Source organism: Betta splendens, chromosome 24 (genome assembly GCF_900634795.4).
Source record: "Betta splendens chromosome 24, fBetSpl5.4, whole genome shotgun sequence".
In the NCBI taxonomy this organism is placed as follows: Eukaryota; Metazoa; Chordata; class Actinopteri; order Anabantiformes; family Osphronemidae; genus Betta; species Betta splendens.
Genome location: NC_040901.2, coordinates 3,354,021 through 3,374,980, shown reverse-complemented (window position 1 = coordinate 3,374,980; position 20,960 = coordinate 3,354,021). Strand labels below are relative to the sequence as shown.

General features: G+C 39.3%; 1 protein-coding gene across 2 annotated transcripts; it reads right to left on the bottom strand.

The window, feature by feature from the left end:
- Positions 1 to 87: 87 nt before the first annotated feature.
- tnfrsf21 (tumor necrosis factor receptor superfamily, member 21) lies at positions 88 to 20,960 on the bottom strand. 2 transcript variants are annotated; one of them, XM_029141165.3, is made up of 6 exons: positions 20,608 to 20,960; positions 14,252 to 14,966; positions 13,322 to 13,900; positions 7,860 to 8,125; positions 2,786 to 3,047; positions 88 to 2,210 (listed from the first exon to the last, which is right to left on the bottom strand). In XM_029141165.3, the coding sequence occupies exons 1-6, from the start codon at positions 20,632 to 20,634 to the stop codon at positions 1,981 to 1,983; spliced, it is 2,079 nt and encodes a 692-aa protein (XP_028996998.1). In that variant the 5' UTR covers positions 20,635 to 20,960; the 3' UTR covers positions 88 to 1,980. The 2 variants fall into 2 exon arrangements, with proteins under 2 accessions (XP_028996998.1, XP_028996997.1); XM_029141164.3 differs by lacking the exon at positions 20,608 to 20,960 and adding an exon at positions 19,438 to 20,600.

Genomic DNA, 20,960 nt, shown 5'->3' with positions numbered 1-20,960 from the left:
GAATAGGAAGCGAATTTAAATGTGGTCAACTTTCTTTTATAAACAAAAAATAATGGGTTATTTACACAAAAAAAATCTTAACTAAACTCAGTTTTATGACAAATGTTTTGAGCTTTAATTATGAGTTTAAAAGGTTACATTGCAGTAAACATACTGATTACACATATGAACATTGACAAACTCATCCACTCGAGCACCCATTACACCTTCATCCTTTTGCAAAACGACTCTCCTCATATATCAAAAAAAGATAGCAAAACAGCACAAAACAGTGGAGCACAAGCTCATACATGGTCACCAACATCAGTCTCACAGTCCACAGCAGCACATCCTTTACTTGTCTTCACTCAGTCTGGAATACTTTTAATAGTCACTGGTCCAGGGTTAAGACCCATTTAGTCAGGCTTACTGGTATGTGTTCCCACCTAGCACCATGGTAGCTTTAATGGCAATGGACTTGGTGAAGAATCCCCATTATCTGCTGCTCACATGGCACCGATGATATCATCGCTGAATGTTGAGCTTTTTGGTGGTGCATTTCATTTTCAGTTTTCTTCCCTTTTTAACAATGTGAACGCAACTGAGGCAGCAGATTATTTCTTTTTCAAAGTCGAAATGAATACAACCAGACAGATTTCATGTAGAGTATGCATATGTCACATCCCAGCCAGGGTACATAATAATGCGGCCAGGGATATATAATTCAATGCCCTTGAAAAATATGTAAATAGGAGGAAATGCTTTAGTAACATAAATGTAGAAAACATTACTACAATATCAAATGTTAGTTTACAGCATTTTGGAATTAAAGAAAAATAAACAAGAGACAAATGTCTATGCCTCCCTATCTGACAGAAAAGAGACTAAGTGCTTTACTATTATATTTCCATATTAGCTGCATAAAACATGTAGCAACGCGGTACAAGTAAAATCACTATTATTATGAAATGCCTTTACATCTTCAACTGATCTAAAACACAAGCGAAACATGATGCTCCAACATGAAGCTCCAAAATCTATCAAGAACACTTTATCAATGCTACACTGGTTGAGTTGATAGGCGCTAACTAGCAAAGATCTGAGCATGTGTAGTCTTTCTTGTTGACCACCCTGCGCTTTCAAATGTTTGATTTGGAGCTTTTAGTCCAAAAACAAATCATTCACAATAAAACCATACATCATAATATCAGAAGAAATATTACTCAAGTTTTTTGACATCCAATATTTTGGACACATGGCTTTGGTTTCACAGCAGGAGGTCAACCCTCAAATGTGCTGGTCTGTCTGAGTGGTTGTAAGCTAATATATTAAATTCCCACTACTCCAGGTTCAGTACAGGCAATGGAAATGGAAGTGGAAATGGAATTCAAAGCTCACAAGGTGTGGAAAGGGACTTTTAGTAAGTTTAGGCACGATTCGCAGAGACAAGCTACAGTACGCTAAATGGTAAGGCCAGGTCCATTTTTAGCTTATTAACACATTAACTGTGTGCCTTTCCTTTCTGTTGATGTTTGAGCAATAACTGATGTTTTTTAATTTCTTGTTTCAAAGGAAAAATCATGCTAAAGGCAAGAGAAGCCTGACTCAGTGGCAAAGCCAACAATAACATGTGAAGGTATTGAACAGTTTTGAGAGACATGTTTGGAGATTAAGTTAACCTCGCTGCTTAGGTTACATCACCTTAAAAGAGGCCAAAAGCCCTTTTTTATACTGATCACTGACCCTGTATTATAGTGCTTTGGAGTGTTAACAAAGATAACAACACAGGAACAAGACGACTGGGGTAAAGTGAGGTGAAATACTGAGAATTAAATGTCACTGAGAAGACAATACCCAGCTGACAAAGTAATGTGGGTGAGGTCAGATTAAATTTTAGCCCAAGATGAATGTGAACAACTACAGATCAGACTCATGCTTTCGACAGTACACATTCTTGTTGATTAATGTTCCTGTCAGTGTTGTTTCTTCCTTATTCCTGGTTTATAATAAGTCAGGAAGATGGCTGTAGACTGAATCTAGGAGGGTTTGGCTGGCCTCCTGGCTCTTAACTCCTGCAATCTCAAAAAGCTGATCCAACTTGTCCTCAGCGGCCGGGATTTCCTCTATAACACGAAGCTCCTCTGGATTCAGGATGTGCAGCATATCATCGAAGACGGGCTGCAAGTCACAAGGGTCCAGACGCACCTGCCGGAGGACAGTGTCTTTCCTCTCTAGGGGGAGAACAGAGGAAAATGGGTTCTTGCAATTATGCTGAAGCTTATCCTTATTAAAACAGAACAAAAGCTAAAGCTATCAATACACTCAATTAACAGCTTTATAGCTGTGTATCAGATCAGGCCTGAATGGTCATTTCTGCACAAAAGTGGCATGTTGACCTGATGAAAATTAAATTAAATTAAAAGTTTGTTATACAGTTGAACTACAGTTGTAACTTGCTGATCTGATAACTTAATAATTATTTAAATAACCTGTGCCATGATTGGTGGACAATCTCCTGAACCACTACTGCCCAGTGCCTTGATGCCACAACATTGTGTTGACATTAGAGTACAGTAAGTGAAAAAAAGGTGTCAAAGAATGTGAAGAAATTTGTGATTTTCACAGGTTTTGTGACAATTATCCACAGAGGGATCTTCTGACCAGCATAACCAACCACTGCAGGCATGTAGTAACTCATTTCTGTCATATATTTTGCAGTGCAGTTGATCACAGAATTCATAAATGACTTAAAGTAAAGATTAAGCATGCTCTCAAAAATGTTGTGTCAGCATGAATGACCTTTCACCTTTGGTAATAAAGGAGCCATTCCTGCTTAGGGCAGAGTCTTTGCTGGAGGTGGAGTCACAGCGCAGGAGAGGCTCTGATTCATCGGGAAAGAAACCTTTGCTGCGGTCCATCGGCGACTGGTCCACACCCGCACCGCTTGCCCCACCCAGGCTACCACAGTTGCTGCCGCTGCTGCTGCTGCTGTGGGACTCCATCAACTTGTGGATGGGACTGAGGCTTTGGCTAACATTCACTGAGGTCATCATCTGGTTAATGTCAAACTACAGATGGAAGCAGAACAATAGACCCAAGAGTGAGAAAGAAAATGAGGCTTCTGATTTTTGTCAGTGAGACACTCATTGTCATGATGCATGATAGTATGTAACTAGCTGTGACCAACAACATCAGCGGACATTTGAGCTATTGTACAGTAAATGTCGAGAGCACTACTAGTTTTCCTGTTATTATTGCTAATTGTCAAAGTTAAGGTACACCTTGTATGCTCCTATTCTATTGCATTTTGCATTGTAGTGATTAACGCTTATCACGTCACAGCAAGAAGGACCTGGGTTTGAATTCTGGGATTGACCTGGAGTTTTTCTGTGCAGATTCTACACAGCTTGTCTACCAGCACCCAGGAATCTCAAATTGCCCCATTGTTTTTTTTTGAGAGTTAATGGCGGAATGTGTAGATCTGTGATAGGCTCCAGCACCCTTAAATATCAGATAATGGCCGTAACAACCATTCTTGCATTTGATTTGGAATCATATTCATTGACATGAAATGAGCCATTATGCATTACTGTAGGAGTAATACAGGGACTTGTACTTTTGCACTGTACAGAAGCAACAGTACAGTATACATTCTAATGCAGGTTACTGCTCACTTTTTAAATCCTATTTTCCTTGTTTCTTTTTGTGTGGTTCCATTGATTTATTTCCCTATATCATAGGTAAGTTAATATGTTTCTTTTTTGCGTCTGAGCTTACATTTCTTTTCATCTTCCACCATTGCTCTTTTCTCGCTCTCCTTTTTTCCCTCTTTAAAATCCCTTTTTGGTTTGGTGATGGACCTCATTTAAACGAGCAATGGGAGCATGTGTTTTTCCCAGCATTGACCCAGGTGGGCCGAAAGGTTGCAACAGCACAGAGGTTAGTTGCTTCACCTAATATTGCTAAGAGCTTACATCAAATAATAACCAAAGTAGCTTTGATGCATTTTCTCATCGGCTCTTTATCTGAGCCACAGAAAAGAAGAAAAGAAGTCCACCTGGAGATGACACAGAAACCCTGGCACTGAACTCTTTCTTTGTGTTGTTGTTCTCTGTTACGTAGTGTCTGGGTCACTGGGCTCCAATGTGAATTGCACAATTCTGACAGAACAGGCATGCTTTGTGTCTGACAAAGACATACAATTGTGCTCTAAATTATATCTGTCTAACATCACTAAGAAGATCAATCCCATTTTTTGATTCCAAATACATGTACAGTAGATGCAGCAGAGTAAAGTAGTAAAGTAGTAGTAGTATGTATGTATGCACCAGTATGCATCACCATCAGGGTTCCAAGCCAACAACATTAAAGTTATAGAGTGGCCAGCCCATTCCCCGGATGTTAATCCAATAGAAAAGCGTTACGGTCCAATCAGCTGATGCTGGGACACCTGTCCACAGGTGACAGAGGTTGGTAGACTCCATGCAACAAAGATACTGTATGAATCCTTTTCCAAAAAAAACATGGTACACAGCTGAAAATTAGCGCAGTGATCCACAGGATACGAAATCTTTCTGTTTTTCAGTTTACTGCGTAGATAATCTTCCTTTTACTTCACTTTCTGTAAAACAGTAACACATTTGATAGCTTCCTCAACTATATGCATTAATTATGTTACAGAACACATAACTTAGGTTTCATGCACATCTAAGCCAAGATATTCAGAAACAATTGTTTTAATTAGAGTGTGAACCAGGGTTTAATGTGCATAACATTCAGGCTGCAAGCACTAAATTCCAGTCATTATGAAAAGCCCACTCACTTCACCAGAACAGGGTTGCCCACCCAGGTAGAACACTATGTCAGCCACTTTGTTCCAAGACTCCGTAAACCACATGGAATCTAATTTCCTACCGCTACCAGCCTAAGATGAGGTCAGAGCTAAGCTGCAGCACAGCATCACTGTGGAGAAGAACAGTGCTGTTGTTCCAGAAGGAGCTGAGTGTGTATGTGTGTGAGGGAAAGGATCTACCTGGGTTGTTGACTGTGCCTGTCAGCACAACCCAAGGACCTGCTGGGGAAAAGGGCTTAGACGTAAACGGCTCAGCACATACCAGTTACTTAGACGCAGACCTTCTGTGACTATCAGCTTGCAACTTGAAGGACAAATAAGGGCAGGTGCACACACTGGAGATGTTTTATTCAATAAACATAAGCTTAAAAACTCTACAGCAAAGCCTCTCAGTTAGGCGTCATTACTCACAAAGAGAGTTTATCTATTAGGTAAGATGCAGACCAGGGATCACCAACTTAGAAACAGCATTTGCCAATAATTAATCAATGACATTTAAAGCAGATTTTCAATAACTAATTGTCTAATGTAACTCACTAATGCCCAGAGCTTGTTATGGAAATGACTGAAAGGTGTCTAATGGGACCTGACTCATAAACACCCAGTTAAGATTGAAGTTGCTTTTTATTGTGCAGCCTTGTGGTAGGAGGGGGAAATGGCAACTGTAGCTTCTGGCTTTTGTGTTTTACTTTGCAGAGAGATCTTTTTGTGTCCTAGTGTCCTAGTGATAATCAGAAAGCTAAGAACCACACAATTTCCTCTGTCTCCTAAATATTTACATATGTTATTTCCATTTGGATTTTACCTTACATAACAAAGTCAAGTCATCGAGGTCAAAACAATTTAAACTCATCGGGGGGATTCTGGTCCTCGGAGGCCACTGTCCTGCTGATTACTTTCTTGCCCATGCCATGTCCTAACCCTCCTTGCATCTCTTCTAATTTCCATGCGCGAGGTTCTAAAGAGAACCTCAAATCCTACTGATTCTATCGATCATTCGCATTACTGTTTTGAAGTTTTACACCAGATGCCCTTCCTCACCTCTGTCAGGCTTGGGACCCTTGTGGCTAGATTCTACCCCTCCATGTCTCTGTGGTAGTTGTTGTTATTATATGTCACAGTACAGTATGATGATCAAACTTTGTAGTTAAACTGTTGCTCATGTGCGCTAAACTGGGAGGGTGTTGCGGTTGTTCTGCAATGCATGTTTTTTTTTTTTTTAACAATGACTAATACTGTAGCTGAGTCTGTGCAATGTGTTGCTGAACCTAGTAGATGATGAAAGAGATAAAAATTGTGCAAGCGCTAACTGAATATCTTTATGGGACCTTATTTAAGGTCACTGTGCATAAACAAACAACTTTGTCACCAATAAAGCTAATAACTAAAGCTTTGTCTTCAAACTCCTTACCTTCAAAGCTTCAATCCACCATGCACTAAGTCTGAACATTACGCTATAGTATATCCATAGCTAATCATTCCATGTGTCAAAATATTACAGACTCATCTGCACCTGTTTTTCACAAGATTTCAAACCAGATGTTGAATGATTTTGTTGAAAAAAGGAAGAGCTCAGGGTTCTCTGGAGGCCAGTAAAGGCATTTTATAAATCATAACTATCATAATGTTTCCTCACTAAAAAGTTTCATGATGTAACATCTTTATCAAGAGAAAATAATAGCTCTAAACCACATGCTTATTATTGAGATGTGGCGAAAGGCTGAATTACAGAAGCCACTATTAGGCTGAGATATTAATCTCAGATGGTTGTCTTAGACAGAACTCTGACTGTGTAACACTGACCTTGGAGAAAATGGTAAAGACCACTACTTTGATACCAATCACCGGAAACTTGGAGGGAAAGTGTGGGAAAGTGGATGGTGATGAAGGATGCAGTGTGTCACTTGGATGCCCTTGTGTATGAAGCGTTCCCTTTGTGTGTTTGTTTCAAATTAATTCCAGCTGTTTATCTGGCACAAATTCACAACAAGAGTCGAATGCTTAAAGTTCTTGACAAACTGAGGACTTTACAGAATACAAAAATACAACTAAATACAATTATTTAGCAAGCATAAGGATATTACCAGGGTGATCACAAAGAGCAATGAGTTGTTCACCTACAGTAGTGGTACTACAGTAAGTACATATGTTACTATGTTTCACAATTTGTTGTGTCACTGAGATACTGGGGTGTCCATCTCAACAAATAACTGGAATGGACTATTATAATAACACAGATTCCCTGTGCAGAAGGGGCCACCTGTTGAGGAGATTAAAGTGTGTGCACAGACCTTTTACCACACTGATGGCCTTACGGTCTTTTCCTCACTTTGGTAGGAATTTGTTTTTTTATACGTAACTAGTAAAAGAATACACATATGTTATGATCCCTACCCGACTCTTTTCTATTCACTCCAGTCATTGATGTCATTCGCTCACTCTCACCTGGCCATGCCCACTGAAACCCACTATGCCTCTCACACATGCAAACATTCATTTAGAGCACATGCTCTAAATGTCCAATGTACACTCCACTTGATGATTCCTTCGCAAGAGGTATTTGCATTTAAACTCTCATCTTTGCTGGATTATCTGTTGTGTTTGTCATTATGTTGCAGTTAACTTTCAGACTGGCACCCCTGCTAGATTATCTCTGAACTGGTTTTTGTTCTTTTTTTCCCCTAAAAGATTGTAAGTTTGATAGTTGCACTGTTTTCTCTATTTTTTACAGTATATTATTATTCCTCTCCCTATTAACACCTCTTCAATTACAGTAGATACAGTATATTATATCTCATCGTTCACATAGTTCAGTTTGTTGTAAAATTTTGTCAAGCGGGCGCAGAATGGAGCTTAATCATTCCTGGCCAGTTCAGTACTATTTATTACTAAATTGGTTTCCCACACTGTAAAAAAGAACATGGTGACAGACAAATAGCAGATAATATGCTCATTTCTGACACAGTCGCTTCATGATAACCATGACATCCTATTTGCCTAAATGGACAAATATGATCCTGCAACATACCTGTGGGTTGTCCTCCATGACTAAGCGGATCTTCTCCACTACATCGATGCGACGGTGTCGGTGGAGGGCATTGATCAGCTTGGCCAGGTTGGCGTCACTATCCCGGATGGTCCAGTGCTGCAGAGCTGCATATGCTCGTTCGCAATCTGATGAGTAGCCGTTGGAGAATGCTGCAACCTCGCGCTCCGTAGCATTAGCCAGAGACTGGTAGATGTCAATCCACTGGGTGCCCACATGCGCTGCGACCAACTTTAAGATATCCACTCCTGTAGAGAAGAACCAATGTTTCAGAATGGAAGAAATGAGCTTGACATAATTATAACAACCTATTGGCCATTTAATGTTGTATGTCCTTTTAGCTTAAAAATGCTTACAGAATGAGAATGAACCAACATCATGTTTAGTGAGCGACAACATCACCTTGACATAACAAACATCACCTTTAGGTGATGATGATGATGATGATGATGATGATGTTTTAGCAGTTTTACCCTAGGCCTAAATGTTGTTTCCCAAGCAGCTTTTCCTCCTGAAACACTCCATTATCTGCATACACACTGACTAACTCATGTGACTTGCCATTAACTTAGATAAGAAAAAAACTACAAACAGTGACACAGTTGTTTAGCAGGAAAATGCATCAGATACAGTCAGGTTCAGAAATAATTAAACACTTTTTATACCATGCTGTCCTTTAACTGGAACATATATACAGCTTTTTATTGGTCAAATTTAGATCTAGACTAAGATATGAAAACATTGTAAGCAAGGTAATGAGTAAGATTTATAGTAAATCTTACTCATAAGTACAATTTTAGTTTTAGTAAAATTCACTAAAACACATTCTACCTTCTTGAACTACAGGGCATGCAGCGCATCAACACAAAATAAATTCCTCACGTTTTTTTTAAGGTTGATCCCTGATTTTTGTTAATGAACATGCTAAGTACATAAACCCAGGATGATTCAGCAAGATTGGACCAGAGAGATTAAAATGGATGTAAGCCAGTGGACAACACTCATGGCTTGAAAAACATTTATGAAATGAAAACAGAAATGAAAGCATACGCGTACTGTAATAGGGCGGCGCGTTTTGATGCAATGCAAATACTTATCCCCTATCCCCAAACTGTTCCCAGACCTAACCCTTATTTTGGATCTAACACTAAATCCACCTTTCACTCCTACACTAAAATCAAATGTAGTATTAACCCAAAACCAGAACGGTTACCATGACCATTGTAAAAGCTTTGAATAATCTTTTTATGACCTAATTTTGTAAAATGTTTTTAAACAGCTTAAAATTCAAAAATGAAGATGAACACACACACACGCACCCTACGCACACATACACACACACTCAATCTTCCACGGCTGCTTAAGATTAATACATTTGCGTAAAATCTGGAGAGACCTCGCGTGCCAAGCCTTTTGGCCCGAGAGCCTGTCAGCTGTTTTCCACCTCGCTGGCCTTAACACACATAGACAAAATAGAAATCTCCCCGCTCTGCACGCCTCACTGCCAACGAGAGCAGGCCACATATAAATGACCTATATAAGTCTCGTGCTGACTCAGTATGTCAGCCCGTGGCTGTATTTATATGTTTGAATGGGGATGCCTGAACTTATATGAGGCAGTCTATTTACTGTAAATAGATGTAAATATCTCAATGAAAATATTCTCCACTGTACATAATTGGATATAAGTCATATTAATTTTTTTATTTTGTTTTTACTGTAGCTCTGTGTTGGAAACAGTAACAATGTCACAGCTGAAAATTTGCCAGGAACAGATATGAAACACTGATTTCTGATGTGCATATTTTAATCTTTTAATGAAGCTATGTTGCTCCAAACACACTTCATTCTGAATTAAGAGTCAACATTTTTGCTTGTACACAAACAAAAAAAAACTGACTGCATGAATGAAAAAATCCTCTGGAACAGGCATCAGGCTAACCTGTGCACAAGGTTATTGTGTGCATGATGAGGAGAAACAGGGTGCTGTTTGTGCCTTTACAAATACCATTCTGTTTATCACATCACATAATCCTGTTGTGAAAACACAACATTAAACTGGTGAAATGTGTGTGCAGCTGTGTAGAAACACAACATGCGCGATATACCTCCGACCAAGAACCCACCCAACCTCGGGCTGAACTAAGATCTGGCTACCCAAGCCCACCCTGATACTGCATAGCACAATATATAGCAAGCTGTGGCTCCCTGTTGGGCTTGGATGTGGAACTTGGCTTTATTTACGGTGTAGACGTTTAACAAGGGAGGATGGTGGGCAGGTAAACCTTTGTTTTCTTTCATGTTTTTCTTTACAATGTGCATCTTACTTTGAAACGTATGTTGTAAACAATATTGCTGGTAATTACACCAAGTGCAACCTGCTTCCATCTGAACCCAAATGTTGTTTTTATCTGTATAGCCATTAACTGCAACCTGCATACACTTTGCATTAATGGGCCACAACATTAACCCGGCCTGATGGTTTTAATATTGTGTTGAACAGGGGTCAGCATTGGTGCTCTGACTATGCAGCCTAAGATCTTGATCTTATCAGTTAAATAAAACTTTACTTCAGGTCATTTGCAGCTAAATGTAGAGGACGGATTTTATGTAACAAATAAAGACTGATGAACATCATTATCACAAATAATCTTATCATTATACAAATCAAACATGATGCTAGAAAATGTACAGTATAAGCATTGGGGATATTATTACATATATCCCCAATTAATGACAGAAAATGAAAATCTTCATCCCACCATTCCATGAAATTCACAGTGTGAAAAGACTCACTTTTGTCCACCACTTTCCCTTCCAGGTGATCTTTCTGATGACCATAAGCTAATTGCAGTCTCAGGCTAACATTTATATAAAAATATTGTGATTTACCTGTATTTAATGTGACTAATTGGCTTTGATATGGACAATAAATATATAACGTTTCAGATCCTGTAATAAATAACGTTCTGACTCACAGTCCAGCAAACTCCCATTGAGTATCACAATGGAAGAGTAGCAGTATTTCACTCTTTCCTGACCAGCTCTGAACAAGAGCCAGGTCTTGTGTGTGATCTGCTTTTTGACGTTTCCCCTTCTTTTCTCTTTATTGCCCAAATGCTTTAACTGCTCTAGTAAAGGGGCATTACAACCTTCATGGGGAGCCAGCCATGCACCTTGGAAGAATTAGGGAGCTGTTTTGTTTTCTCTGCCAGAAAGTATATGGTGGTGTAAAATCGCTGCTTTGGTTGCTTGTGCCTACATCTACATCAGTACATACATCTCCATGTAAATGCATGCACATACAAATAGGATCATGAAACACATCCTCACACAGTCAAACAAAGATAGTGTTTTTAAGGAACGTTCTTTATCCTTTTCTTAAAAAAAAACTTACTGGTTTTTACTTATTGTACTGCAAACATTTGTCTCATATAGGTTGCAGTGGCGTCTGCCTGAAAGCAACATAGCTGCCAATAATAGTAATATTTGAAACTTTATTTATGTGGAACGTCCATAAAGATGTTGCATGTTGTGTTCCGAAAAAACACAACTGTGTAAGTTTTGAATGTTAAGATGGTTAGATTTTGAGATTTTGGATACAATAATGTTAAAACCTGGACCATAATGATATCACAATTCAGTTGTTTTTTTGATTGCTTTGATGAAGCCATCCACATTTTCTAAACAGCTGCTCCAATGTCAAAATTACACATTTTGTTTGCAAAATGCTCTAACCGTGTCAAAACATTTGAAATATGCAACAAAAGCTAATTTTGTCTTCAAACAACACAACTTGCCAACAAGTACAGTATATGATCAGTGCATCAGTGCATCATTGTCTCTGTAGCCTGTTGCTATTTCTTGTCTTTGTAGTTTATGTGAAATTTACCTTTTTGCGAAGAATTGGATCCAGGTGAAAAAATGATTGATTTATTGAATTCATAACATTTATTTTTCAAACTGTGGTTGAAAACTAAAATATTGTAAACATTACAACGAATACAGTCAAATCTATTGGAAGATAAGACATAGCCATTATTATTTTACTCAATCTCTGCCTCAGACCTCCTCCGTCCATCCTGGCAAAGAACAACACAGGCCTTTTTCAGGCCTGAAGACTGATTTGAAATTTAAAATTTGTGTGAGGGAGAGTCAAACAGGTGCTATGAAGATTTCAGACTGGTCTTGTTAGTTTCTGATAGTTAGGTATAGATGGATTATATTTGGAAAGCAAAGCTATTTATTTATCAACTTATTTCTTTATTTGGGCTATAAAGGCAGTTTTGAGTTGTTACTGAATTTTGAGTTCTAATATTACAATCAGTAAACAGCATTCAGACCTTTCTGTACTTACATGCTTCATGTTTAATGATGCTCAATATGAGAGTGCACTGTACTTGTCTCTCAGGTATTTTTCCCCAGCATGGGTCTGACAAGAAGCTCTACTGGTAATGTCATGGCCCTCTGTCACTCCACCAAAAGCAACACATACTGTACAATACTTATGCATCTCCTCACTTCCTCTTCTTTTCATTATCTTTTTACTATATACAGTATGTTTTTGTTGCCCTGTTACCCACTACAGTGCCTTGCCAACCAAACTACAGCTCTAATGCAGCTGAAACCAGATTATTCCAGTTCTCTGTGGCCAGTCTCTGAGGGAGCATTGAGAGGGTGGTGAGTAGCTCAGCTTTATCACAGCACACACACACACATGCACGCACACACGCACACATACGCACGGAAGGGTCTAGTATCTCACACAGAAGGTGTCCCTTGAGTTTGGGTGGGATTCTCTCTTAGGCTGTGAAATCAAGCACTCAAGCTGGTGCAAAATGTACTTTCCCCATTGACAACTACAGTGATGAAAGATGGGAACAAAGTTGTTTGGGGAAAAGTGTACTCTACAGTAAATGATGGATTGTGGTGTAAGATAATATGTTTCTAAAACAGCAATTTCAAATTGAGCAAGGAAGAAAATATCACCACCATTTTTTATGTAGAGCGTTAAAGAACAGTGGATTTTACAGAAAGGAAAGAGGAAAAGAGAGTTATAATTAAGAATAACAACATACACAGAAGATAAAGAGGAAAAATGAAGGTTTGGGGGTGAGGTTAGATAATGAGACCAGGGTGGCACTACAATAGAGTAATGTGTTTGCTTGTGTAACCACTGAGAAAGGATTGATTAGATCAAACATCCATTGAGGTAAGGTAACATCAGTAGATGGTTGTCAATTGCTAATAAGCAGAACTCATAAATAATAACTAATTCAAAGACATTACTTGATACCCTGGGCTAATCTACAACCTGGAGCACTAAGTCTCTTATCACCACTTCTTATCAGAACATTTTCCATAGGTTTTAATTTAGATTGTCACCATCACAAACATCATGAAACCCAAATCTTTCATTATGGACTAACAGAAGAAAGACTTACCCTGTCCATTGGAGTAGTAGATCCATTTTTCTTTGATCTGCATTAAAGACCCAGACGGTTTCTTCTGAATGGCCTTCCCCATAATGCTGCTGGGGTCCTGCATAGGACCCTTTTTCAGCACACGAGAGCTTCGCTTTACGCTGCACACCACTATAACCACAAGCACTAGTAGGAGCAGCAGCACAATCATCCAAGGAAGATGCTCATTGATGTCAAAGCGATTATGGCTGCTCGGCCTGGGAGAACCCCTGCGAGTTGGCCTGTAGAAACTGGGGACAACAGCTGTGCTTCCTTGCCCAGCTACTTTGCTGATATGTGGCCCACTCCTGAATATTTCGGTACCTTGGAGATCTTCAATTGTCAATTTGCTGGATTCCGGCACAGAGTCAGAATTAGGATGGCCTTGCTGTTGCTTGCTTTTTGTTTGGTCCTTTTGATCTGGAGACAGTGAAGTCCTTTGAGAATCACGGTTCCTTGGGGTTGAAGAATCAGGCCAGTCAAAGTGTAGCCTCTCTGCATTGTGATCATCCTCACCTTGGTTTTCTTTTCGCTGAAAGGCGGCTGATTGGCTATAGTGGTCTGTGATAACAAAAAACGAAGAAAAGAAGAAGGTAGGATGAAAGTTAACATTATAGCAGCTGTATGTATATCCTAGCAAGAGGGATTTTTTTATTTGTATTTTATAGCTAATAGAAAATGAAGGGATTGAATGGGCGTCAACTCTGTAATTATTGTAATGTCAATAGACTGTTTGCATAACCATTAGCAGGTATGATTTGTAGAAGCCTGACTAGCATAATTAATGCAATTAGGTTAGCTTGTCCATGTATGGCCTTCTCAGTCCTAACATATCTCTAGCTAGTCAACTTTAGTCATTATGGCATTATACTGAGTCACGGGCAAAATATGTGAAATTGAAAAGATTCTCACCTTTACTTGAAAGTTCAGTTAGCGATGTTAATCGAGAAGATGAAGACATTAGGGGTTCCTGTACAGCCTCCAGGGCAGGTCCCACTGGAGCACTTGTAGAGACAGACAACGATAAAGAGGAGGATGTGGCTGGATGAGGGTGCGCACAGACATTATCTGTCTCTCTTGTTCCTGGTGTGAGCAGCACAAGCCCCTGTGCTTCACAGTTTGTGTGAGTTTGGCACTTTAGTGCACTTGTTCCCCCAATTGAAAAAGTCCCCCTAGGGCAGAGTTTACAAATCACATCTTCTGTTGCAGTACCCCTCTTCTTCACCCTTGTCCCAGGAGGGCACAACAAGTGCGGTTTACACCCTGTGACATCTTCCCCTAAAAAGAAACTATTAAGTGGACAAGTGCAGATGCGGTCCTGGGTGGCTGTGCAGGGCGCTTTCTCAATGAGACCCACAGGACATGGATCCCTACAGCGATGGCATTGGTGGACCCCATTCTCACCCCGTGTGAATGTGCCTTCCGGGCAGGGGCTGCACTCCCTCACAGCCATGGGGGAGCAATGGCTGGACACATAGGTTCCAGCTGGGCACTTGTCACAGACCAGTTGGGTGCCTGAGTCAAGGTCTGTGTGCTGGTAGTGGCGTGGAGAAAGGATGGGTTGGTCAGCTGGGCTGATCGTGGTCAAAACCCGAGCTGAGATAACCACCACCACTGTGTGTAAGAGCTAAGAGAAGAAGAAGAATTATAAGTTAGGTAGATTTGATGAACATGATTTGCTGCAACATTTATTGCACACTAACAAAGTGTTGGTTGTAGCATATGATGAGCTGTTGGATGGATGGACTAAGCACACAATCATGAAATTCAGTTCCTCGCAAGGAGTGAGAAACCTCACACGCAAATAAATGTGGAGGCCCCAAAGGACCAAACAGATATGACTGAGCAATGTGTGAAGCTTATATACTGTTCTAATGATTCTAAAAAGTACCACTTTCAACACAAATCATTCTGCCTTTTAGTCCTTAGTTTATTAATCTGATTCAGTGACTTCCTTAGTAAAGAATACTTTAGTTACAGTAAGTGACCAACAGTGACACAACTACATTCTGAGAAACTAAAAGACACGCATGACTCAGGCTTTTTTGTTGCTGGCTCCCATCTCACCTCTGCTGAGAAGCCAGAAGCCAGCTCACTGGCTTTAGGGGAATAAGCCCCTGACGCTCATGTTTACTTACTGCACACACGTGCAAATTGTGAGTCATGTCAGGAAAATAACATCAGGCAGAGGTCTATGCCCAATACTGCTAGATGACTAGCAGCACTTTACTAGTTAAAATGGCACAATATCAGACAGGAAACTACTTCAAGTTCCTTTCTGCTACTTAAAAACCACACTGTAAAATCCGCCTGGTCCACCTGTAAACTCTAAAGCAATCCAACACAGCAGCTTGCCTGTTTATTCCACTTTTACAAGGTTATAATTTCTTGTTTTCTGTCGAAACTGTCAGAAAGGTTAATTCGAGAATATCTTTACTTGGTGTATTTGGAGGTAAGAGGCGAGTTTTGTTTCTTTCGTTCATGTAAAAACAAATTGTTGTACAGAAATTAAACTCAACATGAGAGCATGTGCTAAGTAAAAGTGTTCAAAGGGTTAATTTATTATCATTGTGATAACAACAAGCCCATCACAACAAGCCGATAACAACGTCGGTCAGTTAGCTATTGCTGCTAATTTTAGCAGTGCAGCTATTTTGTAGAAAGAAACAGGAATTGAGTAACTAATTGCATTATTATAGCAATAATCTATTACGCCATCGCATACCAAAGACTTTCCTCATATCATGCAACTCTAGTAGTGCTAGTAGAATGGGGTTTCTAAGAAAGTTGTGATTGGAAGTATTTATTTTAATGGCATCACTGGTCAATTTATAATTGGTTCTAACAAGGATAAAGCTTCCATTGTACCAAGTCTTTTGTCCTTTACAGAACACCGCCCATTCAACTCTTTGTGTTCTTTCTTGGGACCTCATCCATAAACATGCGAGCGGGTTCTCAACATGTGGCTCATGACTCACTGACGTCAGTAACATCAATGCATTCATTCACATCAACGTTCAAAGTGAAAATGCTAGTAGGAAGCACATGCAGTGGTAAATGGGAAACAGTCTGCTCGTTGTGGGTTCACGAACCCATCCAAGCCCCCCTTGATTCCCAAAGGCATTTCTGCTTATTTACAGAATTTCATTATTGAAACAACATGTCCTGAACATTACCATAATTGAGGTGTATCACCCACCTTTTAATTTTAGGGTCTAGAAAGGAATGCATGTTCGTATTAAACACTGTGGTGATTCAGTGTAAGCTGCTCTTGTTGGAAGAAACATAATCATTAATGAATGAAGCTGGTGAGAGTCAACATTCCAAAAAATGTATTAATAGTGCCACCATTATCAGTATTATCATGTCATTCATGTGATTTTATTTTTACATTACTTACTTTTCAAAAAAGGTCAGTATGCTACACTATAGTAATGTATCCAAAAACTGAAAATTTGTGATATTTCATTTACACCATCTCTGGTAGAAAGTACATGTAATTTTAATTATAAGCTTACGTGTGAAGTCTGTGGTTCTTACAATTACTAATTTTGTTTAGTTTTGTTACAGGATTTTCCAAATATTCTGTTTGAACTTATCCTTCACTTGGTTGTACAAAAGCAGGTTCAGTTAATCTGTAGTTCAATGTGATTAAACACTTATACTGGATTAATTTATCCCAGACTCAGAGAAGAAAAACACATTAAAGGAAGTTGAATTAAGTTATTATGAAGATTTAATGTCCGAATTTAGTCTGGTCCAAAGCAGGATAACCTCCAGGATAAGTTAGTTCTAGTGGCTGATCTTTTTGTTCAGCTGCTTGTTTTATTAGAAATGCCTCATTTTAGTCTGCATTAAAGTGATTTAACTTTGTCTGTGTTTATTTTTGTTTCACATTTAATTTCTATTTAGGTATGTTAGGTATGTTAATGTTGTATGTTGTGATAAGGGGGTCAGACTGAACTCAGATAAGCCTACTCTGTCTGCATCTAAGGTTTTAAGCCAATGATGACAATTACTGCAATGGCTGCTATTCAGCAAGTCAGAGCAGGGAGGGCTGCAGTGACAGCACTGGGTTTATCCTTCTGTGGAGGTGTGTGACAAACTCCTCTCCTGTCTCCCAGTCAGACACAAGATACCTGTTGTTCAGTACATCTCAGCATTTACTCTTTGCCATTAGGGAAAAAAGGCCACCAAAGGCATGAAAAACAGAACAGGACTGTACACATACACTGTTTGATGCCTTTACACAGCCACATTTACAAATCAGCAGTACAGTAGATTAACCAGTTTCAGCATTAGGGGGGTTTACTGTATATACTGCTGCAGTGCCCATGACTGTATCATCTGCTTGATGCATAAGCCAATTATCCAAAAAGTAATGGACTTAGAACTCAGCTATTATGTTTATACATGCATAGATTGTTAGGGACTTGGATTGAGCTAGCTCTCTAATGTGGAATTTTCAGACCAGAGTGACTAAAGGTATGACCCCCAAGATCCCCACTCTACTCTGTTAAAAATAACCCTAAAAACAATCAATCTAAATGAGTGACTTTAATATGTAAATATCTGTGTAATCTGAGCTAGGATTTACAGTTAATGGAGCTAGACCCACACAGTCAAGTTTACAAAGGCTCTTTGTAAAGTTCTATTCATGACCAGCTTCTCTAAGTAATCAATCTCAGGGAATTTTATTTAATTTTGTGCTGGGTATTAATGTGCTGGTGGAAAAAGAGGATCACAGAAGGGCTTTTCAGCTGACGTCTCTGTGATTCATGAACTGGCAAAAGAACAGAATACGAGAAACCTGAGGGTGGAGACACTAGTCAGGCAGCTCTTGTTAAGATCACACAGACAACAGTGCGGCGCCACTGCAGAGCAGAGGGCTGTTGCCTGAAACCAAGATAAGGGATTAAGGCAGGATTTCCAGATTTCCTTCGAAATTGGTTTTCTTATTAACTTATTCTTAACTTTACTACACAAAAGCAGGCTCACTTAAACCCAGTCTAATTACTATGGAGAGTTATTTTGTGTTGCTAGAGTTGTGATTATCCAATTATATCTTAAATTAAGATTAAATTAAGTTAATTTAAATTGTTTTGCAGATTTATTCTCTCAAATTACACTGGCTAAGAGCTGGTTACTATTGAGGTTAATTAACAATGTTTAGTCTGTCTACTTTTTTAACTTAGCCTCAAACAGGTTAAAAAGATGGTGAAATTAGCAGTGATTCTGGTCCCAGTGGGGGGTCTAAATTATGAAAGGAGTGTTCCTCTCACACTTATTTTCATCAGGTTCCTGGAGAGACTGACACTGAAAACAAATCAGATAGAAACCCACCTGCCACATGGAAATAAGGCCTTATGTTTGAATGATCTTTGGTTAATTATAGTTTTGCCTTTAAGCAGACTTGCTAATCAACAAACTGCTCCCACACTAGATTATAACCTGTTTTACAAACTGCCCTCAGGCTGTCAAGTCTGGCCCTCATCCTCCATCCACTCCCATACTCAGCCAGGCTTGTGTGTTGAGTACACACCTTTATTGTCGCTATGCTCAGGACTGCACACCATTTTACTCCTCCAACTCCATAACCCAATTATTCAATTTCCAGTGATATATGTCACCAACAATCTCTTTTGGTCAATAAACCCCACATAAAGTACATAGCAAAAAAGGTACACTACAACTAACTATCTTATATAATTTTCAGGAATGACCTGTGCAAATAAAGTTACCTGAGTGGTCATCATGGCCATAGTTAGAGTTAACAATGATTTGATGACATGACAGAGGTAAGTGCTGCCATCAGACTCAGACAAATATAGATGCTGTAGACACATGTGTGGGTGTGTGTGCGTGCATGTGTAGTAACATGTGTTACCTAATGAGGCAGGACCATACAAACACTTGTCTGTGGGTTTTGTTTGTGTGTGGCAAAGTGATGTAATTACCATTCAATTAAACTAGTGGCTACAAAAGCAAACACACACATGGCAACAAAAATTGGAAAGTGCACATTTGCAAACGCATATATTCACTTTCATCATCTCTCAACACACACACATATATATACTATTTAGATTTACTCACACCTGTTGCTGTATGTCCTTATGTTCTCTTGTACTGGGGTCACAGTTCATTTTAGTGCTGAGAAAGAGATTCTGTTTGGAGTCTTTCATGCTGAATTAATCTCCAACAACAATAGTCACAGATAATTATTTGTGTTGATGTTGGTTTTGATTGCTAATAACTGAAGCATGAAACCCCAAACACGCAAACGCTTCTCTCTGCACTGCAGTATGTACTGCTTCCTATTGCTCAAACTACGTGGTTTGTTCAAGAATAAGAAGTATTCTCTTGTAATTTATATAAGCTGTGTTTTATAATTGTTTTGTATTAGATGTTTCAGGACTACCAAGACTCATAATAACTTTAATATCTAACTTCAATAGCTCTATTACCAGTCTTTACGTTATTCATGATTTTTCATGATTCACTGGGGGCCATACCTCACTTGTAATCAAATAGTCCCAAAGGGAGTTTCTAATTTTTGATACTTTTCAGTACAGGATGTGCTTTCAGGACAGTTACTATCCTGAAAACAGCTTTTTGACAGTTTTACAAAATATAATAGATAGATAGATAGATAGATAGATAGATAGATAGATAGATAGATAGATAGATAGATAGATAGATAGATAGATAGATAGATAGATAGAATATGTTTCCCATTATTCTTTGTCTAACAGCAAAACAGACCACATTCAAATTTTTGTGACATCACAGCCTACTGGCTCTGTGCAATAAGGAAAGTTCAGCCTGTCTCAGTCAGGCATCATCATAACTGACATCCCTCTTGGATACACTACATTTAGTCACTACATATTGTAATAATATATTATACGTTTTATGAGCATGCGTTTCTTTTGTTAAAAACATGTAATTGTGTTTTCCTCTTTTGTGCCAAATGGGTCCCCTGTATACTGCTTGTGCTTACACTATAGAGTGCTGGTTTCTTTCTACATCATTCAGCTAGAAGCTTCTGTTTTTCACACACAGTAAAACAAATTACAGGTGTTTATTTAACACTACTTGGAGTTTTAAGACACACTGTTTCAGATACTTGATTTGTGAATTCTAGTATAGGGCTGAAAAAAACAGGCACTGGCCCTTTAAATGGAGAACCTGCTACAGTAAATGAGTCCCTAGAATAAAGAGTGAAAAACAAAGCAAAGGAGGTGAATGGAGTGTGCTGTACTCACCACTGTGGACACACATGTGACAGACATCGTGCTGACTTAGAAAACACTAATGAGAAGAGTCGAGCAAACGTCCTTGTCCCAGTTGTTTTTATAGAAACATCATCATCATCACACCACCACCATCCTCCTCAGCTTACCGGAGGAGAGAGGCCGAGACAAACTGATGCAGTCTCAACTGCAGTGTTTTATAGTCTGCCTCCAGGTGAACCGGTGTCAGACAGTACGGGACGAGAGCCTGGTTCGCTGAGCCCGATTTGGTAATTCCCATAGTGATGACGGATGAGAGCCACAGTGAGTTCGCCGCCTCGCCCCCAGTCCAGGCTTGTGCCAGTGAGCAGTGCGGCTCTCCCCCG